Genomic DNA, 26,352 nt, shown 5'->3' on the forward strand with positions numbered 1-26,352 from the left:
TGGTGGCAGCACAGAGAGAGCCCAGCATGGAAACACTGCTTCAAGGAAACCAACCAAAGAGTATTACAACTGAAAAGGCTCAGCACCATCCCCTCTAGGAAAGGGAAACTACTCATCAGGGACACAAAGCCCATGGTCTGATTGGCATGGGAGGAAAGGAAGTGACAGCAGCAGCTAGGAGACAAGTTCCCCAGGAATGATGCACATGTGTCCTTCATCAGTACGGGGTGATGATGTCACCTCCCCATTTTTGCCAGAGCTGGTTTTGATCACATCAAGGAAGCAATCAGAACCCAACTTTAACTTCACACTTACTCTAAGAACTACCTGATTTTCAGTGAAGACCCTCTCTGTTGTATGTCCTGCTATTGGCTTCCTGCGTTCTGTCAGTCACTTGTACCTCCTTTCCACGCTCCTCTGATCCATCCTCTGCAGGAAACCCTTAATGCGTAACTATTGATATCACTGCAAAATTTCTGTTTAGAGCTTCTCCTTTACACCACTTAGTAAATTCCATTGCAGAGCATTTCCATATTTAAACTGTCTATGAACAACCAAGCCACTAAATCAGCTCTTAATTCAGAGATCACACACCTATTCCTTTCCACTCAGAAGGATATCACGTGTATATGTCCATGCAAATGCCTAAATTTCAGCATTTTTTGATGAGAATTTAACAGGTAGCCCTTTCAGGAATTTGTCCTTCACAAATTTTTACCCCGTCCTTGATAACACTTTCACATTTGCTTCATTTTTCTCAGACTTCAAAACTCTATGGCTGTTCTCACAAACCTAGTCTGTGAGTAAGGGCGCCACCTAAATAATTAAGTATGTTCAGAAATTATTTTGCACTGATCTGTATAATACACAGGAGTTCATGAGTTGTTTGGGAAGCCTTTTTCCACTGAGGCACACTACTACACATCTCTGAATTCTCAGGACCTTTGCCACTACCTGTCATGAGGATGGAAATATGAGAACATACTATAAATTGAGGAGATCGCTACAAATACAAAAAAGCCCAAGTTTAAGTTGAGCCATTGTGGCTATGAGGCCCTGCATTACAGTCATTAATAAACTTTGGACATTCCAGATCTGCTACTATGAGGAAAGAGAGCAGAGACCTAGCTCATTACTGCTCTACAAGCTACAAAAACATCATAGTCAGGGTCTTCTCAAGCTCCTTCCAATGCCTAAGATTGTGGAGTTACCAGGCCAGCAGTGAATTTCAAAGATGATACTTGAGTCTGCTGCTGTCATAGTGAAGCCAGGGTTCTGGGGACCCCAAATCACCCTTGCCAACAGCAAGAGGCAAAAGGGACAGTGAATGACCCATGGACAATGCTGGAGGACCTCAGGAGCTGAAGCTAACTAAATACCTGAGGCTCCAGACACTGGAATTACTTCTAAATACTTGTAACTGGTTTCACCCAATCCACCCTATCTCTGGCCTCCCATCCACAACCTCGCCATTCCATGGCTCCAGGATCTCTCAGGTTCTTTGCTAATCAGGCCACAGGACATCAAAAGTACTAAATGAGATGCAGCAAGCATTTTGCTACCAGTATCCTACTCAGAAAAGGTAAATCATGCTGAGACACTGGAAGAGACAAAAGTCACAGCCAGCAATGGCCTGAAAATTGGACACTTCATATAGCCAGCCCCTTCATCAATGATTGACTCCTGCTCTACTGCTCTCCTTCTGAGTCAAGAATCAACAGGGAAAGGAACCCCTCCTTGCAAGAGAGGATCTCAAAAGATAGACTGTAGTGCTGGGACTTCTGGAGCTGCCATTCTTCTACAGTGGTGAACTCAGCTTGACCAGAGGAGTGTTTGTACTGAAGAGCTTTACCTCGGTCTTTTAATTTTCAAATCCATTTTATTTCAATGAAAAAAGAACACATCAACTAAAATTAAATTTCAAAACATGTCAATCGGGGGCGACACTTGAATATACATTGCACACTGTAATCCCCAGATCATTCACCCAGAGCACAAGACATCTGTAATCAATTATCCAAACAGTACTGTTACAGGCACCTGAGTTATTTAAATAGTATTGCCATAAGGCAGGGCTAGGTCCTCCAAGGAGTCCATGCATGAGACCAGATACCATGCAACTATGGGGAAGACTGACACATCATGCTATGGGCCAAGTCTCAAGACAAATGATAAGCAAATTCATCCATATCCTAAAGACTGATATTCTAAATAGTGCCTTAGCACTCTGAGGGGGTCAGCAGTCACCATTCAAAGAAAAGTATGCTTATTCTAAGGACTGACATTTTAAATATCTCCTATCATCCTGATGAACTCAGGTGTCACCCTCCCATAACCCTAAGGGAAAAGTCACTGCTGTCTAAGAATGCCTGCTTCCTATGTGACTCCCTTCCCCTTTGTTCCCAATTTAATCAACTTTTACATGAACTTATAATCTTATTGGCTACCATAGCTCTGTCCCATCTTATGCCCATCTGCATTGTGAGTTCCGATTTTTCCCCACCTTGAACTCAGCTTACCACATGATTTTACTCTACAAAGTTCCCTAGAAAGACAGTGTTTGGCATCCCGCTCAGGACCCCTTCTCTCTCTCAGGTGGCTTTCTTTCTCTCAAGAAGTATATTGTGCTCTTAATTTCTGTTGTTCCTAAAATTCATTCTTTCACTTTAGAGAACCCAAACTCATACCACACATGGAAGGTCAGGAATTTCATTCCACTATATCATGGTATGGTTGCCTCTATTTCTAACTAACTCAGCTGCCTGTAAATTTAAGAATTGTTTATCAATTTGACTTGGACTAACTGTAGCAAATAAAATGTTCTTAATGAATATACGGATATATATCATTAAATTGAAAAAACGATTATCACACTTTTTCTACCTAGCACCAGCCAACATTTTCAACTTTCAAGTATGTGGGAAAACAAAAAATAAAACCAACTCAGAAAATAGCAATCCTATAAGGGACAGTATATCATTCACTGTAATACCCATGTTATCTGCAGATATTTCATAGGTCACAAAAGAAACATTGAGCCTATTAAATACCAAGTATCAGTTTCAATAAATGTGCTTATAGCACTGCATCGTTGACAATTGTGATTTTTTTTTTCTGTATGAGGGATTGAACTCTTGACCTTGTGCTCTCCAGGAAGCTCCTTGTATCCTTGAGTTCAATCTCCAGACCCAACTACTTTAGATACTAAATATGACTATTAACAATGTTTAATTTGCCATTGACATATTTAGTGATAAATTTTGTAAATCTTAATTTTCACAAATGAAAATATTTTCTTTCCTTGCAGTTTAAATTACTTTTTTTTTAGGTACCAGGTATCAAAGCTACAACCTAGCACTTTCCAGGCAGGTGTTTCTGCCTCCTAAGATAAATCCCTGGCCTGTATTAATGAATATTTCACTTTATTCATTCAAATAGAACTGTGATTTTAACAAAGGATATCAATGTAGAGAGAAATTGATATACAATGAGAGAGGAACTGGAACCTCAAATAGATAATGCAAAAAACTAAATACAACAATCACTGCTACAGGCACAGCTGAAGAAAGCCAGGCCTGAAGGTGAAGATGAAGTGACCAGGTCTACATGGTCCTGAAGAGAAAAACAACAGTTTGAAATGTACTACAGTTACCACCACCTCCTCCAGGAAGTTCAGATGGGCATCAATTACCATACTCAATGACCAGAACACCTGGACTATTGTTCCCACAAAATGCCTTGGCTCTTTCCAAATACCTTTTCTGGCTGACTTGTTCCCCTGTTGAATATTATTAGTTAAGCAGCTATAAGCTTATAGGTTGATTGTAGTCTGAGACCCACACTGTACCCACATTGTGACTTTCCTGTATAAATGACCCCTGAGAATAGGTCTGGGCCAAAAACCCGAAGACCACTCCTGAAAATTCAGGGCTATTCTTCTTTCTTTTTTTCTAAGAAAATTTTTGAACTTCTTTTGGTTTAAGACTTCATTTCTCAATGTTGTGAGCCATTAAACTTGCTGCATTTGATATCAAACAGGGCAGGATTATATTTCTCTTATCTCAATTTAAATATGAAATGTCTGCTAAAGGCATTGTGCCAAAGCCAGAATTTCAGGCTGCTTGTTTGCCCTGAGTTTAACATTTCCATGAGCTTTTAGAAGTCCTCAGTCTAGTGAACTGCAAATGTTTTGGAGGAAGGAGGTCACTGTTGTCCTGTAGCACAATAGGTGCCATTCCTAAGTCTGTGTTAGTCCCTCCCTCCTGGATGCCACTACATGGACTTCTTTCCTCTGCAACATCATTCAATAATTCCCATTTTACATAACTCAAATTTCACTCAGCTCTATTATTGTTTGTTTTTAATAATTTTTATGTCTACTTGGTTGCTTTTTTTTTTTTTCATTTTAGTTTTTGATTTAAAGACATAGTCTCACTTTGGAGTTCTGGGAAGCCTTGCACTCACTGTGTAGGTTAGGCTGTCTTTGAATATATGGTCATTCTCCTGTTTCAGTTTCTTCATTGCTGGAGAAAAGAGGTGGGCATTATAGCACATGGTGTTTGTCTTTTTTCTCTTCTGCTTTTCACTACTATTCTTTCATTTCAGGGGCACTGTTATTTAATCCTGAGGTTTGCTTGTGTCAGTAAGGTTTCTGCAGCTTGAGGTGATTTTGTGAACAATAATATAGGAAGCCAAGCAACCCAATTGAGAAATGTGGAATTTCATTAGCTGCTCTCAGCAGCACCACTTGTATACAGAACCCGCACCCCCATTTCAGGATCTAAACAAGAGGCTCTGAACTGGAAAGTTAGAGATGTTTTAAAAGATAGAATCACCAAAAGATAGTTGGAAATCATTTAGCTAGAATCTTATAATAATTTTTGCATGACTACTGTATTCTGCTTTTTTTGTTGAGCAGGTTATTTTTTTTTCTTTTGGTACAGCTCATTTTGCTTTTCTCCTGGGACTTATACCCTGAGTGATTTTCCATTTTTCTGAGTGAAATACAGGGCACTAGTTAAATGCAAAGCTCAAGATGGCATCTATTAAGCCAACCTACAACACAGCTAAGTTACAAGCCTCAATATTTTCTAGGGTAAAAACACACAGATCTATAATCCCAGCACTCAAGAGGTTCAGACAGGAATGCTGCTTTGAGGTTAGGGCAATTTTGTGCTCCATAAATGGTTCAAATCTAGCTGATATACATAGAGAAAACTTGTCTCAATAAAACAAAACTAAACTACACAAATAAAACCAAACAAAACAGCTGAATGGAGAGTGATTTCTTCAACTTTTATTCCACATCTTGGGGATTAATTTTTGTATATATACATTTTTGATACAGCAAATTTGATGCTATATTGCAACTCACAGCTAACATACCAGCCAAACAGGAGCACTGATTCTTTTTTTTTTTTTAAAGAGGAAAAAGAGAAAAACACAAAACAAAACAAAGCGGTGTAAGGGTACACCTAATACAGAACTACAAAAAAAAAAAAAAAAAACATAACAGTAAGAAATCACTTGTTAGTAGATTACATATTATCATCTTGAAAATAGTTGCTCAAATCACAGTATCAAAGAATACAAGGTGGACATTCAAACAGGGAGACTGCAAACAGCTGTGTTCAATGATCCAAAAACATTGATATAGTCAGCTATTTAACACCCCTAAACACACTTGCTGTTATACCCCTTAGAGCTCTTTTTCTTTTCTTTTTTCTTTTTTTTCCCTCTCTTGCACTGATTCTTATGGTGAGTCACCGCAAGAGTCCCTGTGCACTGCCTCCAAGGCAGAGCTCATAGTGAGAGCCTGCAGGACCAGCATCCATAAAGCACAGAGGCAGACAAATATCTCATGAATCACTTTGATGTACTAACAGTAATATCTCTTCAAATCTCATTTAGGCCACTGAGTCCTTTGCTCTTAATATGCTTAAGCAGTATCTTGATATTTAAATTTGGTTTCATAGAACAAAGCATAAATAACATCAAATATGATACATAAATAATAACTCAAATGTTCATGGAAAACTGATGTATGTTAAAAATGTATAAACAATGAAATCAGGTACAAGTTTCAAATTATAGCTCAGTGTCACCAAGTGATCACTCTCCATTCAGATATAAGAAATATATCTTGGGAGGCTGATGCAGGAGAACTTCCTTGAGTTTGGGGCGAGCCTAAGTTACAGAGCTGTCTGAAATATAGAAACCCTGACTCAGACACCCCACAGACAATGTGAAACTTGAAAAGTGACTGCATACGACACCTTTGGTTTGCTTTAAAAATTATATCCATACAATATAGAAAAATTCCACAATATTCAACATTTCTGAGGAACAATGTTAATATCATACATAGTGTGCAGAAAACACTTTCAGAGTGGGGTATTTAGCTCAGCAGCATGAACACCTACCTAGCAAGCTTGAGATCATGAGTTCTATCCCTGTTACAAAAAAATTCAAATTTTGCCTTCATGACACTGGGTCATAATTAGAGATAATCAAAATTAGATCTCAAGTGAAGAACAAAGAATTCATGTGTTGACAAGGATGTAGAATACTGATTCTTACCAGAGCTAGTGTTTTTCACCTCAAGGAAGAAATCATAAACCAACTTTAACTTCATGCTTACCCTAGAACTACCTGACTTTCAGGGAAGACCCTCTCTGTTGTATGTCCTGCTATTGGCACTCTGCGTCCTGACAGTCACTTCCACATCCTTTCCACTCTCATCTGATCCACCCTAAGCAGAAAACCCTTCATGACTAAACTATTGATATCCCTGCACAATTTCAATTTATGGCATCTCCTTTACACCACTTAGTAAAGTCCACTGCAGAGCATTTCCATATTTCAAAAATGTATATGATCAACCAAGCTATTAAATCACCTCTTAATTCAGAGATGACACCCACATTCCTTTACATTCAGAAGGATATCACTTGTATATGTTCATGCAAATGACTACATTTAGGCATTTTTCAGTGAGAATTTAACAGGCAGCCTTTTCTGGAATTTGTCTTAGCAAGCACACTTTACCCTGCCCTTGATGACACTTTTATATCTGCTTCATTTTTCTCAAAATTTAAACCTCTATGGCTGTTCTCCCAAACATCGTCTATGAGCACATGTGTCACATAAAGTATGTTCAGAAATTCTTTACATTGTTCTGTATAATACACAGCAGTTCGTCCGGTGTTTGGGAAGCCTTCCTCCACTGAGGCACATCACTACACGTCTTTGAATTTTCAGAACCTTTGCCTCCACCTTTCATGAGCATGGAAATATGAGAACATAGTATAAATTCAGGCGATCACAAAATACATAAATGCATAAGTTTAAGGAGAGCAGTTGTGGCTATCAGGTCCTGCAGCACAGACATTTATAAACTTCTGGCTTTCATATCTGTTGCTGACAGGAATGAGAGCAGAGACCTAGCTTATTACAGCTGCACCCAGCTTGAAAACACATCGCAATCAGGGTCTCCTCATGACCCGTCCTGGGCCCAGACTATTGGAGGAGCAAGGGCAGCAGGCGATTTCAAAAATGGCATTGTGGCCTGGTGGTATCACAGTGATGACAGCATTCTAGGGACCCAGAACTGTCCTGGCGGCAGCGAGAGTTAAAAGGGACAGAGGATGACTCACTCTACCACTAGTGGACCTCAGGGTCTGAGGCTAAGCACACAGGCTCTAGACAGCACAGCTGCTTCTCAACACTTGTTTTTATTTTTTTTCCTTTTCTTTTTCTTTCTTTCTTTCTTCATTTATTTTATTTATGTATTTATTTATTTTGGTCTTTTTCCTTTTTATCGGTACAGGGGATCAAACTCATGTCTGCCTGCTTTCAAGGCAGGCGCTTATGCCGCTGAGCTAAACCCCCAGCCCCTTCTCACCACTTCTAACTGGTCTCAACCCGATTCCACCCCATTTCACTGCTCCCAGCCCATAACATCACCATTGCGTAGTTTGGAGGTCTCCCAGGTTCTTTCTAAGCAGTCCACAGCGAATAGAAGCAAAAAATAGTGGTCTAGCAAACATTTAGTGTTCCCTTTTGTGCCCTGGCCTTGCAATTGACGCCATGACACCGGAAGACACCGCCTACCTTGGCCCGCCTGATTGGACAGTTTTTCAGCCAGCCTCTTCATCACTGATTGGCTCCTGCTCTCCTGCCTGCCTTCCCCACCAAGAATAATTGCAGAAAATAAAACACCCTGTAACTGTGGATCCCCAATGAAAGATGGTGGAGGCTTCTGGAGCTGGCTGTTTTCTGGAATGTTGACCTCAGCACGTCTGATGGGTATTTGCACTGAAAGTCTTTACCTCAGTCCTTGGTTTTTCTCCCAAACCCATTTTATTTGAAAGTTAAAAAGTAAAAAAAGTGGTCCAGGGATTTAGCTTAAGCACCTGCCTGGCAAGCTAGAGGTCCTGCATTCCATCCAAGATCTGGCTACCACAAACTGCTGCTATAAACGTGGGTGCACATATATCACTGTGGTATGATAATTTTTATTCTTTTGAGTAGATACCCAGAAGGAGAATAGCTGAGTTGAGTGGGAACTGTAGACCTAGTTTGTGTGCAATCTCCACACTGATTTCCACAGTGGTTGCTTTACCACCAACAATGGAGAAGGGTTCCTTTTTCCCCCACAACCTCTCCAGCATTCGTTATTGCTTCAATTCTTGACAGTAGGCATTTTTTCTGGGGCAAGGTGACATATCAGTGTTATTTACTTTGCAATTCTTAAATGACGAGTGATGCAGAACATTATATCACATATTTATTTGCTGTTTCTATTTCTTCATCTGAGAACTGTGTATTTCACCTCAGATGCACATTTTTGGATTGGGTCTTTAAATCTGGGAAGACTGAAATTTTTTAGTTTTTCATGCTCTCAATAGTAATACTTTGTCTGAGGAACAGTTGGCAAACATTTTCTCTCACGTTGTGGGTTGTCTTTTCACTCTGTTAGTTATTTCTAGCTGTTAAAAAGTTTTTCAGTAGGGTGAGATTCTCACTTAATTCTCTTCGATTTTTGCTGTTCAAAAATCGAAGTTTTCTTCATAAAGACTTTGCTTACATGAATGTCTTCAAGAGTTTTACTTACTCTATCTTGCAGCAGATTTAATGTTTCTGTTTTAATATAAGATCTTTGATCTATTCTGATCTTAGCTTAATACACATTGAAAGATAATATTCAGAATGTATGGAGCCAGTTTTTCCAGCACCATTTATTAAAGAGACTGCTTTTCTTCCAATGACTCTGTTTGGCACCTTTGTCAAAGATAAGATGGTTTAGTGGTCTGGGATTGTTTCCCCATCTTCTAATTTGTTCCTTTGATCTTTACATCTGGTTTTTGTTTGTTTTGTTTTTTGTCAGTACCACATCTTTTTTTTTTTATCACAATACCTTTATAGTACAATTTCAAGTCAGGGATTTTGATGAACCCTATCTTTCCTTTGTTGCCCAGGATCACCTTTGCTACTCTAGGTCTCTTCTGGTTCCAGATGAATTTTAGGATTTATTTTGTATAATTCTTTCAGATATGCTATGGGGTTTTGATTGGGATTGCACTAAATCTGTACAATAGCTTTGGAAATATGGTCATTTTCACTATATTGAATTTCCCTACCCAAGACTATGGGATAGCTCTTCATTTTCAAATATCTTCTTCAATCTCCATTTTGAGAGTACTGTAGTTTACAATGTAGAGATCATTTACATCCTTTATTAGATTGATTCCTAAGTATTTCATTTCGTTGGATGCTATTGTAAAAGTTATTGTTTCCTTGATTTCTCTTTCCATGGGTTTTTTATTCTTGTTTATGAAGTCTATTGATTGTTGAGTGTTGCCTTTGTAACCAGCTATATTACTGAATTTGCTTCTTAAACTAGAAGTCTTTTGGTGGAATTTTTAGGGTCTTCTACGTAGAGTATCATGGCTTCTGCAAATAATGACATTTTAAGCTTTTCCTTTCCTATCTTTATTCCTTTTATTTCTTTCTCTTGTCTAATTGCTCCAGCTAGTTTCCAGGACTATATTGAATAAGAGTGGAGACAGTTGTCTCCACTTGTTTTGTTCCTGATTTTAGAGTGAAAGCTTTCAGTGTTTGTCCACTTAGTATGAGGATGACTGTTGGTTTGTAATAAAAGGCTTTTATCAGATTGAGATAAAGATCATCTCCCCAATTTTTGTAGGTTTTTTATTATGAATAGGTGATGCACTTTGTCAAAATCTTTTTCTGCATCTATTGAAGTGATCAAATGAGTTTTGCTTTTGGATTTGTCAATACGGTGTATTATATGTATGGATTTATGTAAGTTGAACCACCCCTGAGTACCACGGAATAATTCCAGTTGATCGTGATGTAAAACCTTCTTGATGATATTCTGCAGTCTGTTTGCCAGTATCTTATTGGGGATTTTTGCTTCAAGGTTCACTAGGCAGAATGGTCTGTAATTGTCTTTCTTATTTGGATTGTTCTCTGGTTTTGGTATCAGGGTAATGCTTGCTTCCAGGAATGAACTGAGAAGTACAATTTCCCATTTGATTTCATTAAATTTTGAGAAGTGATGGTGTTAGGTCTTCTCTAATTTTTTATTTATCCCTGCCATTTCATGGCTACCCTGCTTTCTTTCAAGGATCAGTGGACTCTTTGCATAATGGGCTGCAAATGTTTTCAGGATTCACGTTCAATCCTCCAGGAATAAAAGTCCACTGATGTCAGAAAATATTCTGAGAAAAGGCCAGGGCAGGACACAACAGAACACAGAGTTGGAAGTTTCTGTTAGAGGTATCAGACTTCATTTTCATGATTTTCACTCATTTCTATTAATTTTCCACCAAGAAAGCCAGTATGTTAACACTAAAGGAGCACAGTTACCATGTATAGTGAAGACATTACATTTAAATGATAGTAATGGTCTGCAACAGTGTAAGGATGAAATAAAAGCAAGCATCAGTAATCCAAGACAAGCTTGCTACTTATTCAGGCTCAAAAAAATGCTGAATTCTGAAAGTGATCATATTGCCAAGCATGGGGGTGACAATTATTGCTGAAATGGAACCTAATCCAATTAAACATTTCCTTCTGGTGAGGCAGGGACACCCAAGGACTTGACACTCAAAGTTCCCCTTGCCATATAGTTCCCTTGTCACTAATTGGCACTCAGCAATTTTTGTACTCTACTTTAAAAAAAAAAAAAACATGGCCCCATGATGAAAAAACGGGGCAAGACCCCAAGATGACGAATGGGACAAGACATCTTTTTTAAAAGAAGCACTTTTATTTGCACTGTGTGCCCAGCGACACAGTGCAAATGGAATTTGCAAAGCTGTGCAACTGAGTTAGAGTTTTGACTGATTTTTATAGTTCATTTATGATTAGCTCATTGATCAGTAAGTACATTGTGATGAGAAACAGAAATAAGGTGGGCCTTTGTTCCCCTTTGCTTGAGGACAGAGGCATTTCGCAGTGGGTGGTTGGCCAATTCATAGCCCTTGGTCTGCCAATTCCAGGAACATTTGTCTCTCATAAAGGGAACAGTGATTGGCACAGCATCATTTGTCTCTTACAAGGGGAACAAAATTTGACATAGCACACAGGTCACTAAGGTGGCGGGGGATGACGCATTACAGAACAGCAGAATGACGTGGTCAGTTAATTTATACCTATGTGGTTGGTGCTTGATTACTAGGGCAATGAGCTCAGTAGAATGATAATATTACTAATAACTATCTTTTTAAGTAACTATTTTTGTTAATTATCTTTTAATCAATTATTTTAATTTTTAGCATCTCAGTATAACACTCTTCAGGATTTTAATACTCCTAGAAGTCATATATTCCCTAAAGCCTGGTGATCCATTTGTTAACACCTTTGGGCTTCAGAAATGTGTAGGAGATTACTATGATTGCTTCTATATGTATAAACTGCAGCCATGTGTGTTAGAACCCATGAACGAAATCTGGTCTCTGGATCCTTCTTTCAGGTTCTGAAACTGTTCTCTGGCTCCTTCATGTAATAAAAAACTTACTTTTTCCTTTTCACTTTTTTCCAAGATATTTATGCTTTGGAAACAGTCAAAATCAAACAACCCTCATGGAAACCATGAGATAAAGAATATATTTATATTAAATTCTATAAGTCAGGTATTTTGTACCTGTATAAAAGTAAAGAAATAAATATCTAATACAATTCAGCTAGCTGTATGTTCTGAATAATCTTCCAAATGCATCAACTCATTCTTCAACTAATTATGTAAATGAGTTTTTAATCTATGTAAACCCTAACAGTTTTTTAGCATTTACCTGTTTCAGTTTGACTCCAGCAATTCTTTGAAGATCAAAACCACTTAATTTCCTGTACAATCCATTCTGTGCCAAGCAGGCATAACTGGCATCTGGTCAGGAATTCTTGGTTAAAAACAAATGAACTGCTAGAAACACCGAGACTCATGTTACATAGTACTTAGCAAGTTGATGGAGGCCTCCGTAATTATCTACCAATTTCACTTATAAGTACTGACTTAGAAAAGTTATGCAGAATACTCACAATGATGTAAAGAGGTGTATAATCATGCCTTCTGAGAAATCACTATAATACGCCTCGATATGTTAAAAAAGGTAGCATATGTTGATAAGTTAGCAATATATTTGTTGATAATAACACTTCCATCTACAGGTAAAGAAAATTTACATGCAACAAAATTTTCAGGAAACTTACAGCTGGAAGGTAAGTTTTTATTCGAGCCTATGCCTAAATACCTAGCCCCCAAAAAAGTACACAGCAAAGGACCAAAAGAATGAGAAAAGTGGCATTGTCATGAGGGCAACAGGAAGAGTGAAATCTTCAGAACTCATAACTCTGCTAAGCAGCCAGCCACCTGTCACTAGGCAGCCCATATTTAATCAGAACAAGCAAGGAAGTGAGTGGACAATGGTAAAAAGCTGAGCAGGCCCCTGGGAGAGGTTCAAGGAACCCACAGAGCAACAGATGATTCTAATTAAGAAAAATTATTCAGGAAGTCTAGGTGGCCTCAGCTGTGGCCTATTTGTTCCTTGCGGTGTCTCCTCATTCTCAATTCAATCATGCCCAGGCCACACCACGGCCCTGCACATGTATTCATCTTCAACCCTTTCCAACAACTCTCTCTTATTTTGTTTTGTTGACTCCCAGGATGCGTGGCCAGCTTAAGGTGGGGAAGCATTGAGGAGAACTCCAATTTAAACTCTTCATAGTCCATCAGTTCATAACAGCACTTATTTACCAGAATAGCCAGCAATTGTCAGAGGATGTTAGCAATCCTAGCTCCCCCCTCAGTCAAGCTTTTACATTGCACTATACCTTCAGAGGCCAGACTCTTCTTCAGGATGTCCAAGGCCAAGCTAACATGAGACCTGCATTAACTACTGTCTTAGTTATTTTTTACTTGTTTCTGAGACAAAATACGTGAAGCCCAAGTTGAGAAAGGAAAGGTTTATTTCTTCATTTTTTGGAGGTTTCAGTCCACACTCAGTTGGTTCCAAGGCAGGTGTACATGGCTGGGCCACATTTCATGGCAGCAGCAAACAGCAAGCAGGAACCAGCAAAAACCAAGACACACATTTTTCCTGCCATTATATTACATCCTGGCTCCACCCCTATGTGGGTGTAGCACTAACACCATCAATCCACGTACTACACCATGAACCATCACAAATGCATAATGCAAACTCATGAAGCCTGGGGCACACAGGCATAAACCATGACATTCCACCCCTGGCCCCCAGGACTCATGTATATCCATTATACAAAAGGCATTTAGTCCACTTCCAAGAGTTGCCAATGTCCTATGTTTCGGTATTCCTGAACAGTCCAATTACCAAGTCTCCTCCAAGATCTAAGGCAAACTCTTAACCATAACCCCTGTACAAATCAAACAAGGTTAAACATTTCCCAAATGCAAAGGCACAAGGTAAACATTACCATTCCAAAAGTTACAAGAATGGGAATATAAAGTACTGGAAACAAAAGAAGTCCAGCAGGGTGAACATTAAGTCCTAGAATTCCATGTTCAGCATCAGAAGCAATCTGGTTCCAAACTCCAAAAGGCTTGGGTAATTCCACCCCCGTGGCATTTCCAGCAATTTTAACTCCAGCAGCTTTTCTCTTAAATCTTCTCTGCTCTCTTTTTGCAGCTTCCCTTGAATCAAACACATTCTTGCCTTTTCCAAACATCTGCAGTCTCCACCGCACCTTTGGTTTCACCCTTACGTCTTCACAAATTGCCCTCTCAGGGGCACACCTTTTGGCCTCCCAGGCACTTTGCAATTGAGGTGGATGCCATCTTGCCTCAGAATTTGTGCATTTTCCTTGCACCTAAAATCAGCACCTTGTGGATGCCACCAAGGTTTGCTGCTGACTGGAGCAGTACCTATACTTTTCTGCCTATTGGCTATAGGGGTTAGTTGCCTGGATTGCAGTGCTCTGTTCACATGATTGTGAGGAAAAGCTTCTCAAAGGGGCCATCATTCTGGAACCTCAAGTGGCTTCTGTTGACATTCTACAACATGGCACTCTGCAGCTTTTCCCTCTGAGCAAATTCTTTCACTTTTGCAGTGAGGCTGCACAGGGTGGGGACCCCCTTCCTATGATGCCGTGGGCCATCTTTCTTATCTCTCTGTTTCTCCTCAGGAATCAAAATCTCAACTCTGTCTTTGCAATCCACAGTCTTCCTGGAATTTTCCTTCTGGCCAAACTCACAGCATTGTACACTATCCTGCTGATCTCTTTGCTTTAGAAATGCAACATAAATCTGGCTAAAAGCCCCCAACAATAGCCATGCCACAGCCTCAAGGTTTGATTGCTTTTTAGTTTCTTTACCAAGATTAATCAGTCCATTGCCCTTTGTCTCAGTCTCAGCAAAGTCTCTGGGCAGTAGCAAAATGCAGACAAACCTTCTGCCAAGCCATAACACACACATTGTCGAGTCCAACAACCAATGCAGTCCTTCTTCCCAACAGAAAACTCCCAAGCCTGGTTTTTATCATCAAGCCTTCTATCAGCCTTCTGGTCTCCTGAGGTCTGACCAGAATCCCCTCTACAGAACAGCCTAAGCTGCTCCAGCTCTACGCATCCAGGTGACATGTCCAAACCTTTCCAAACTCTGCCCACAAGCCATTTCCAAAGCCTCTCGAAAAACATGGTCAAGAATAGTCACAGCAAAAGACCCCAATCCTAGGTACCAAATTCTGTCTTAATTACTTTTTACTTGTTGCTGAGACAAAATACCTGAAGCCCAATTTCAGAAAGGAAAGATTTATTTCTTACAGTTTTTGCAGGTTTCAGTTCACACTCCGTTGGCTCCAAGGCAGGCAGGTATGGCTGGGCCACAGTTCATGGAAGCTGCAAAAAGCACACAGGAACCAGCAAAAAGCAAGATACACCTTCTTCCTGCCATTGAATTACATCCTGGCTCCACCCAATGTGGGTTTAGGACTGACACCATCAATCCGAACACTAGACAACGAACCATCATAAATGCACAATGCAAACTCATGAGGCCTGGGGGACACAGGCATAAACCATGACATTCCACCCCTGGCCCCCACGACTCATATACATCCATTATGCAAAAGACATTTAGTCCACCTCCAAGAGTTGCCAAAAGACCTTCCTTCAAGGTCACTTAGGTCTTCTCAGGAGTTATCTTAGAACCATGCATAACACCTCATGGCTCTTCTGTCAGTGTCTGCCACTTAGAAGAGTCACAATCATTGCTTCACCACGTTGCTCTCTGTGAAAGCTTGGGAGATTTTTCTCCTGTGACTCTTCTTAGGCACACCTTGCATTGAAGGTGACTTTCCTCTGTGGTTTCATCATATCCTTGATGAGACAACTAGGGGCTCACTGAATATCTTAGGATGCTGCAATCAGAGATTATTTTATATCCTGGGTCTCCACCACCCTTGAAGGGCTGGGGCCAAAATATTGGCTATCCATTTAGCTCATCTGTTTCTCTAAGTTTTGGCTTCCAAACCTTAGCTGTCAAACATCCAAAAAAAGTTTTTCATAACAATACAGTATATTAGAGGCAGTAAGTGTAATATTACTATTTTATCTAAACATGAAACATCTTAGAACATTAAATGAATCCTATTGTCTTCAATCCATGGACATTTTAGCATTTGAATACCTACAGTATTAACAGTTGCATATTTTACATAATATATCAGGAATCAGAAGCGTACATAGTATTGCATCATGACAATCTCGAAATTCTTGTAATAATCTAAATTCTTGTTTGACATAAATTATCCCTTTTAGTCAATCACCCTTATCTAATACAAAAGAAGTTTGTTGTATATTATTGAAAAACTTATTGATCTTTAGTTCAATGTGAATCTCACAAGTCTTTGTGAGCAGCAAAGGTGTGCACATGAGACAAAAATCTGTTACCATAAGTAATCCCAATTTTACAATCATGGAGTCTTACGCATCCAGAATTATGAATATATGCAATACATCATATAGTTGATTAAAATCAACTGTCATAACCATGTGAAACCTTTATACAGGCATCATCAAACCAAAAATATGTATTACTTCATTTGATAATGACCAATGTGAACATTTAGGAATAAATTTCATAAATTTATTTGAGGTGTCTCCTATAGTGATCTGGAGATCATTGAGGTCTCTAATCAATGGATAAAAACTGGTTAAAAATGTTAGCAGACAGCTGCTTTCTTATTTATCAATCAGAGCTTGGTCCACCAATCTAACTGCTAAGGGACTTTATTTATTTATATTTTTAAATTTATTTTTATTTAAAGAAAGACAAAACAAAACAGAAAGCAGGCATAAATAATACATACATTCAAATTAAAGAATAAACAGTAATAAGTCACTACTTTGTGTGTTTTATTGTCCTCTTTCAAATAATTGTTCAAGATACAAAAGTGGACCATATAAATGGGAATTCAAACAGGGAGACTTCAAGTAGTTCTGTTCAACTATCTAATAAAAACTAAGTAATATGGCAGTCAATCCTATACACTTAATCATGTATGTATTTATCCATATCTTCATTTATGTTGAGTTTAAACAAAGCAAAGAAGATTAAAATCACTCTAGTTGAAGATTAATAGTATTGCTTGATTTCACATCATGACACGATGGAACCAGCCCTGGGTACTGTAGCCCCCTTTTTTCTCCTTCAAAGTATTTGTTCATTTCATCATGTATCATAAAATCAGTTCTTCTAAATTATTGATAGGTTTTATGGAAGCATGCATCTTAACATGTGTTACTATTCTTTCTATATTAGAGGGAGAACCAGAACAAAGCAGGACAGAGCAAAACATAATCCTAGAGATACATAAAACTAAAAAGACATATAAAACTGCTGTACAGGGAGTTCTACCATGGTTACTGTGTTGTCTCTTGTTATCATCAATAAAAATGGCTATATCATCGGATAAAGTATAATTGAATATATCACTGCATAACAGTATTAACAGAAATAGAACTTTGTAGATAGTGTAGAGCTACTAAAACAGATATTAATCAAGTCAGAATGGGTAATATAGAGAGTCATTTCTATTTTCAGTATAATTGTCTACACTCTGACGATACTATCAACCTAACGGTTTTGAATAAATAGTCAATAACAAGAAGCAATCAAACAAATCAGATTTAAATAAATTCAGCAATGATATAACAGTATAAGTTATAGAGGAATCTGGTTTAAGTTAACAGGAAATTGAAGATGATTAATGTGGTATATCCTGATATTTTTGGGATAGCTGTCTGTGCCCTCAGATTTAGTGCTTGTATAAAAACTGGGATGGAATAAGTTCTATCTAAACAGAGTGGTACAAGTAATACGGGTTTTAATTCCTGATACACTTATAGCAATATCTTCTTCTGTCTTTTTAAAGTCTATTCTTCCCCTTCACTCCCCCAGGATGTACTGTGTATTTTTGGGTCTCCCCAACACCCTTGGTTTTATATTGTGTGGGCAACCTGCAATTTATCTAAGTGTTTCTGAACTTTCTCACTCCAGGACTTGATCTCTAGTTATATTTCTTTACTTATTAAAGCCTTTCTTTCCAACCTACCCATAAATACTGGTCCAGTTGCCCCTATTACTCTCTCATTCCCTATCACATCGAGTTCTATGTTCTCATATTCAATTTTGGTCGAAATACCCTTCTTCAGGTCAATTATACTTCCTATAAAGAGCATCTCAGTTGGCCCTATTTCTTGATCCACTCTGCCTGTGATTCTCTCTTTTTTTCCTTAATTTAGTGTATATAGGACATCTGCATTAGAAATTATATCGAACCTTCTCTGTCTCATTTCTGTTGTTCTATTTTTCTGTCATCAGTTGTCTATTTGTCTTCTTCACTTTGTTCATTTTGTTAATTGGCTCTAAATACGCTGTAAGTTTTTCATTCTCTTGAATGGCTTCACACTGTCTTGATATGATTGATTCTATAGTATACGAAGTTATACTCAAACAATTCAAGGAAAGAGGCACTATGGTGACTACTATTATGTTAGATTATCTGGTGGTAAAACAAAATGCTTTAATTGTTCTGTTCTGACCTGTGTTGTTCTAGTACAATGTCTCTTCTATCTCGATCTCCACCCTTTTTTTAAAAAAAATTCTATTTTTTTAAAGGAAAACTAAATTAAAAAATTGAGGGATATATTATAGAAACTGTTTTGTTTTCCTACTAACCTGATTTTTAACCCCAGTATTGCTCTCCCCGTCTTGTTCTGCCTGATTTTACTATATTCTATTTTGTTTGATAGTATCACGTTTGAGGGTATAGGCAACCACGTTGTAGGCAATAAGATTTACTATGATGCCCATTATGGCTTGACTATTATCCTCTTTTGAAATCCTATGAGGTCTTCAGTGTAGATTTTATTGGTCTTGTTCTGTACTGTTTTGATCAATTCTATTATACCTGATGATATAGCAATTCTTTTTAAAAATAGCAAAAGGCACAATGGTAAACATTTTTGATCAGCTGATATTCTATTTTTGCATCAAGTACTATGCCCATCATTATGTTCTAACCAACTCTGTTTTGTTAACTCACTTGAGGTTTTATTCTCTTCAAAAAAAGTAATAAGAAATATGGGAGTAAAAAAACCTCAAAAGTGTAATTGTTATTGTGAAGAAGACAGGAAAGGAAGGTGGTCTAAGAGATATAAGTGCCTGTTTAAGTGTGTAGGGAGAAAAACATATTACTGAGCTTTGTTGGATCACTGAACGGAACTCTCTGCAATCACACTGTAGGAATGTTTACTTTATATGCTTTAATTTTATAATTTGAACAATTGTTTCTAAGAAGACAATATGTAACCTATTAACTAGTGATTTCTTACTGTATTTTTTTCTTGAAATTGTGCATGATTTGTACCCTTTACTGCTTTGTTTCTTATGTTCTTTTTTTCTCTTTAAAAAAATTAAACTGGAATTTATATCTTTTATTTATTTTTTGGTACTGGGGATCAAACGGATTACTTTACACTTGCCAGGCAGGAACTTAAGCCACTGAGCTAAATCCCCAGCCAGCCAATATATATCTTTCACATCTTATCATCTTCAGAGAAGTGGCCTCTCCACTCTTGGACTTGATGCCAGCAAGCATAAAAAATGTGAATAAAATCAGTCAAGGCCAAATAACATTCAAACAAACCAGCTTCCAATAAGATCAGTCATAGTAAGACAATGTAAGTAATACAGGGTTTCAGTTTCAGTTAATAGGAAATTAAGGACAGTTACCATCATGGTTTAACCTGCTATTTTTGGGTTACATCTTTGTGCCCTCAAATCTATTATGAGTACACAGACCAGAACAAAATATAATCAAAATAAACAGAGCAACAGAACTACTATAGCTTTTAAATCCTGATACACTTTTAACAATGTCCTCTGCCTTCTTTTTTTAGGCAATTCCTCACCTTTCTCCTTCTCAGGATACTATTATTCACTGTTCAGAGTATATTAGTTTAGTCTCTTATGTTCAGTTTCAGCATACATTAAAATAAAGACATCTAATACGAAGAGAATGAGACACATTATGGTAATCATCAACTTCCCCAAAATCAGTCTTGAAGATCAAAAAAGCCTGCATCATCCTGTAATTATTTGATTAGTTCTATAATGTTAAGTATATATTCAATGCTTGTGAAGATGGGAACAACTATTTGGAAAAAAACTAGCGACAGTAAGATAGACAATGAACATCTCAGTGGACTTGCTTTGAAACCTGTGTTTCCTTAACTTGTTTCCTTATGAACTGTTCTGTTTTGTTTTGTCATGTTTAATCTTACGATCTTTAAGATAAAAAACAAGTTTGTACAACATATAAGCATATTAATAAGTTTTTGTTGGATCACTGAGGTAAAATGTTCGCAGTGTCATTATTTGAGTATCACATTCTATGCTTAATTTTGTAACTTGAACAATTACTTCTAAGATGACAATATGTAACAAATCAACTAGTGACTTCTTATTGTTTATTTTTCAGAAATTCTGTATTATTTCTATACATTTTTGGGTTTTTTTAATAAAAATAATTCACCAAAAATATAAAATTAAGTTTTAAAGACAAAATATTAAGTACATAGACACTATCCATACTTGAAAGTGAAAAGCCTATTTCATTTACCATGTTTAATTACAAGATGCCATGTTGAAGCACAAAGACACATTAAAAAATAAAGAGGTATAAGTGATTAACTGAAAACCATACAAAATGTGTACTTGAGTAGAGCTCCACTTCAGATTTGTTGTTTCTGGAAAATTTGTGAAGAAATATTGACATCAAACTACTGTATTGATTATTTCTTCAGGTCTTCTTGGAACTTTTAAAGTAAACTTAGATCTAAACTGTCTGAAGAGTGCTGCTTCTTCTATGTATTTAACAATAAACATGGATTGCCGTATTTCTCACACTGTTAATACACATAGGATCCAGTGAGCTCTTTCAGATATGTAACAGTGATCAGGTGTGCTGAGTATTCACATAACATATAGGATTTATCTCTTGTGTGATTTTCTTCATGTATTTCACTTACAATCTGGCTGCTGAAAATGTCTCCACTTGCTTATGTAGCCATCCCAATGTGAATTGTTTCATGTGTTTTCCAATGACTGTATGTGTTAAAAGCTTTGCCACATTGTTATATGCATAGGGTTTCTCACCAGTGTGGAGTCATTGATGTATTTTACAAAATCCATGTGTGGTGAAAGCTTTCCCACATTCTTCACATAAACAGGGTTTCTCAACAGTGTAAATATTTCATTTATTGGACAATGAGCATTTCTGCTGAAACCTTTCCCAAATTCAGTACATATATAAGATTTATGCCGAGTGTGAAGCTTTTCATGCATTATGCAATATGTACTTGTGCTGAAAAAATTCTCATGATGCTTATATACACTGGTTTTAACTTGAGTGTGAACTTTCATGTTGCTTACAATGTCCACGTTGGGTAAAAGCTTTCATATATAGGCTTTACATATATAGGGTTTCTCTCCAGTGTGAACTCTTTCATGTTGCTTACAATGTCTATATAGGGTAAAAGCTTTCCCACATTTCTTACATACATATGGTTTCTGGTCAGTGTGAATTCTTTCATGTTCCTTACACTGTCGATGTGTGTTAAAAGCTTTCCCACATTGCTTACATACATAGGGTTTCTCTCCAGTGTGAATTCTTTCATGTTCCTTACAATATCTATGTGTGGTAAAAGCTTTCCCACATTGCTTACATACATAGGGTTTCTCTCCAGTGTGAATTCTTTCATGTCTTTTACAATCTGCCTGTGTGTTAAAAGCTTTCTCACATTGCTTACATATATAGGGTTTCTCTCCAGTGTGGATTCTTTCATGTCGCTTACAATGTCTATGTCGGGTAAAAGCTTTCCCACATTGCTTACATACATATGGTTTCTCACCAGTGTGAATTCTTTCATGTTCCTTATACTGTCTGTATATGTTAAAACCTTTCCCACATTGCTTACATACATAGGGTTTCTCTCCAGTATGAATTCTTTCATGCTTCTTAAAATATCCCCGTGTGTTAAAAGCTTTCCCACATTGCTTACATACATACGGTTTCTCTCCAGTGTGAATTATTTCATGTTGCTTACAATTTCCATACTGGGCAAAACCTTTCCCACATTGCTTACATACATATGGTCTCACTCCAGTGTGCATTCTTACATGAACCTTGCAACATGCCTGTGTTTTAAAAGCTTTCCCACATTGCTCACATACATATGGTTTCTCTCCAGTGTGAATTCTTTCATGTTGCTCACAAGCTCCATGTTGGGTAAAACCTTTCCCACATTGCTTACATACATAGGGTTTCTCTGCAGTGTGAATTCTTTCATGTATTTTATATTTTGCCCGTGTGTTAAAAGCTTTCCCACATTTCTTACATACATATGGTTTCACTCCAGTGTGAATTATTTCATGTTGCTTACAATGTCCAGATTTGGTGAACCCTTTTCCACATTGCTGACATACATAGGATTTCTCCTCACTGCTATATTTTTCATGGATCTGAACATTGTGGTGTGTTTCTGCTTCTTTCACATTCACATTACCTTCTGCAGTACAAAGGAATACTTCTTTACACTGATTCCAAGATGTATGTCCATAGGATTGCCCTAGCTTGTCATTTCTGTCAAAAACAATCACATATCAGATTGATAACCATATTACTAAGTTTTTATTGGAGATTTGAACAAAATTTTTTGCAGACTCGCTGTTTGAATCCCCACTTCATATGCTTCACTTTTGTATTTCATTATTTCTCTGAGCAGCATATGTAATCATTGTCTTTAGATTTCTTACTGTTTATTTTCACTTTGAAAGTGGTATCATTTCTACTTATTTTGTTTTTTTTTTAGTTTTTCCTTACATTAAATAAAAAAATAAGAAACATTCACAGTGAAATGGGTCTCAGTTTAATGACTGCATTAATGTCAAGTTTTGTTTTTAATGCCTGCTAAGAAATTCTGACCATGAAATAACAGAATGGCCTTGTAAGACATGTTGAAAACAACCATTCCCAAAAGAATGCTACACATTTGGAAATCTTAAAATTTGATACCTTTTGAAATGCAGAATCCTTATCTTGACTTTGGGCATGGGTACATATGTGTATCACATACAGATCATTCTGATATGTTTGCCCATCACAATCTCCCTTCTGTCCTTAACCTGTAGTTCCCTTTTCCATATGGTCAGTCTTACTTTTCTCTATTAACTCTTTCATTTCATCCCACAATTTATATTTTGGTTTCTCATCTAAAAGAAACCCTGTGAACTTTTAGGTTTTATAGCTGAGCTATTTCACCAAATTGATGGGACAAAAAACCACCTATTTCTTATGAAAAATGACATTATATTATTTATTTTTTGACATTATATAACACATTTTTTTCTTTTCCATGCTGGGAATGAACGACAGCTATTAGCATAAAATCTATACCTTTTTAAATCTGTTTTAAGACATTTTCACTGATCATTAAGCTGTGAAGTTTGAACTTGAATTTGCCATTCTGCAAAATCTGATTGCTTGTGTGCTGCATTTACAGGTATGCACAATCACAGAGAGTCTATTAATATTTTCCTTCTCCACAAATCCAGTGATAGATAGCTAAGCTTCTTCAAGGCCTGATCTATTATAACTTGATCTGCTTTGTATATGAGCAAGCATGTATCAGTACTTTAAGTGCATTTTGAATTTTTAAAATATATCCAGAACAAGTATGAGGAGATCAATTTCTAGAGACAACTGCACACTGATATTCAGAATGAGTGCACTTAACATTCCACTAGCCTTCTAAGAATTTTAGTCAGAACGGCTGATTCTTTAGAGCATGGCTTGGAAACACAAGAACTCCATTTTATTTCAAATTCTATTGCAATCTTAGCAATTTTTAGATGATGAATGTGTTGTATTCACATGTATATATGGGTAGAAAAACTGAAGAGAGAATGTCATAACTCAAAGTGTATGCCTTTCATAAACATCTATATGCAATGTCATACATTTTCTTGATTTAATCCACTCATTATACATACCCTAGCTTATACGTCTTCAGAGAATATTACTGACATAAATTGAATATTGCCTCATTTCTTTGGCGGCATTTTTCTGCTGACTCACTAATTACTCAGGAACATTCCTTCTTCTTATGAGTGCAAATTACCTTAAGTATCTCCAGTAAATTTTGCATTCTTTTTCAGCTTCCTGGATATCCCCAAGTCCTCCTGAATTGTAGACATACAAATACCAGCACTCATTAGAATAATATACACAAATCAATAGATTTTGTTTAGAGTTATGATTTAATGTGTCCAGGTCTGAGCTATTTTTAAAAATATTTTCACATTGTTTTTAATGAAACAGAACTGATGAGCGACATAGAATATTCTGACAGCATCAATGACAAAAGTATTTTGTCCTTACCTATTGCAGTCATGTTCCTAAAGGTTTCGCCCATCACATATCTGTAGAGATTCTTTTGGGATGGACTCAGCAAAGTCCACTCCTCATTGCTGAAGTTCACAACCACATCCTCAAAGGTCACCACCTCCTAAAGGATCGATCATACATATATTTCTCACAGGAAGGTTGAGACACCAGGTTTGGGATATCTTAAATTCTCTCCTACAAATCTGAATCAAAAGCAAAGTGTGGTGATATATATCTATAATTCCAGCACTCAAAATGCTGAGGCAGGATGGTTTCAGTGAGTTCAGGGCAATTCTAGCCTCCATAGAGTGTTCAAATCCAGCTGATATACATATAGAAAGCTTGTCTCAATAAAACAAAACTAAACTAAACAAATACAACCAAACAAAACAGCTGAATGAAGACTGATGTCTTCAAATTTAAATCATGTCTTGGTCATTAATTTTGTGTATATACACATTTTTGAAGACAGCAAATTTGATGATAGATTGCAACTCACTGCTAATGTAAGAGTGAAATAGGAGCACTGATTCTTATGCTGAGTCACTGCAATAGTCCCTGTGTTCTGTCTCTAATGCAGAGCTCACAGTGAGAAGCCTGTAGGACCAGCATCCACAAAGCACAGAGGCAGATAAATATCCCATCAATCAACTGGGAAGCCAAGCAAGCACCACTTCTCCCTGGTAATCAGTGGCAGTCTGGCAGAATGTGGCCCTTCCAGGAGGAGAACCAGCAGCAGCTCCTGAGACCCACGCCATGTGGGAACTTAGGATGCTGTGAAACCAAACAACTGGCCTGTCTCCCTACTAAGCAATAGTGAACCTACAGATGCACGGCCTAGAATCAAACATCCCACTTCCCTACCCCTCTTCTCCTGTCACCCCCCCCCTCATTAGCAAATGGGAAACAGAAATCTGAGAGTCTCCTGGGAAGCAGACCATAACAAATAAGGGGGATTTCCTTCTACTATCTCTTTGAAGGCAAATGTATTTGTTGCAGTTTTGCTCTATTCTGAGTAATGGTATTGCTCTATTCAATATTTTTTGATAAGTACTATAATGTTCTGTATTTCATCTCATTTTGATATATGTGTTTGAAAGAACAACTATTGGGCCTGGGGATTTAGCTCTGCGGCATAAGCACCTGCCTCGCAAGCAGACAGTCATAGATTCGATCCCCGGTACTGATAAAAAGGAAAAAAAAAAAAAAGAAAGAAAGAACAACTATTATAAAGATAATAAAATATACTGTGATATCTATTATTGTTATCGCAGTAACCAGTTGTGAAGTTGTGTACCATTTTCACTATATGATCTTAGTTGGCCTTATTCTGCCTTGTTCTGTTGTATTTTACCACTTTCAAAATTTAAAAAAAGAAAAAAAAATCTCATCAATCACTGTGATAGGCTGCAGATAATGTCTCTTCTAATCTCATTTAGGCCAGTGAGTACTTTGTTCTTAATATACTTCAGCAGCATTTTGAAACATGAATTTGGTTTCATAGAACAAAACATAAATAACATCCAATATGGTACACAAATAATAAATGTTAGTGGAAAATGCTGTTTTTAAAAAATAACTATATAAAATGGAAACAGGCCCAAGCTGTAATTTATAGCTCACTGTCACCAAGCATTCACTATCAATTCAGATATAAGGAATATATCTTGTGAGGCTGGTGAAGGACTTCTTCCTTGAATTTGGGGCTATCCTAAGTTACAGAGCTGTCTAACATAGAGAAACCCTGACTGTGACACCCCACAAACAAAGTGAAACTTGAAAAGAGACTGCATAAGACACCTTTGATTTGTTTTTAAAAATTATAGCCATACAATATGGAAAA

The 26,352-nt window shown here is 37.3% G+C and overlaps 1 protein-coding gene across 13 annotated transcripts in view; it reads right to left on the reverse strand.

Moving 5' to 3' along the window:
• LOC134475058 (zinc finger protein 709-like) overlaps window positions 1-24,603 on the reverse strand; it is a 71,968-nt gene extending 47,365 nt beyond the window's left edge. For 8 of the 13 annotated variants that reach the window (XM_063244435.1, XM_063244434.1, XM_063244433.1 and 5 more), the window contains exon 1: window positions 7,966-24,443. Coding sequence is in view for 4 of the 13 variants with exons in the window: in XM_063244439.1 (XP_063100509.1) it covers window positions 7,966-7,968 (3 nt within the window). In the remaining 9 variants the exon portion in view is untranslated. Of the gene's footprint in view, window positions 1-7,965; window positions 24,444-24,503 lie in introns of those variants that run through there. The other 5 variants (XM_063244439.1, XM_063244438.1, XM_063244437.1 and 2 more) reach the window with 2 other exon arrangements.
• Between the last annotated feature and the right edge of the window lie 1,749 nt (window positions 24,604-26,352).

Source organism: Cavia porcellus, unplaced genomic scaffold (genome assembly GCF_034190915.1).
Source record: "Cavia porcellus strain 051 isolate PalLab524CR breed Dunkin Hartley unplaced genomic scaffold, mCavPor4.1 scaffold_50, whole genome shotgun sequence".
NCBI classification, from domain to species: Eukaryota; Metazoa; Chordata; class Mammalia; order Rodentia; family Caviidae; genus Cavia; species Cavia porcellus.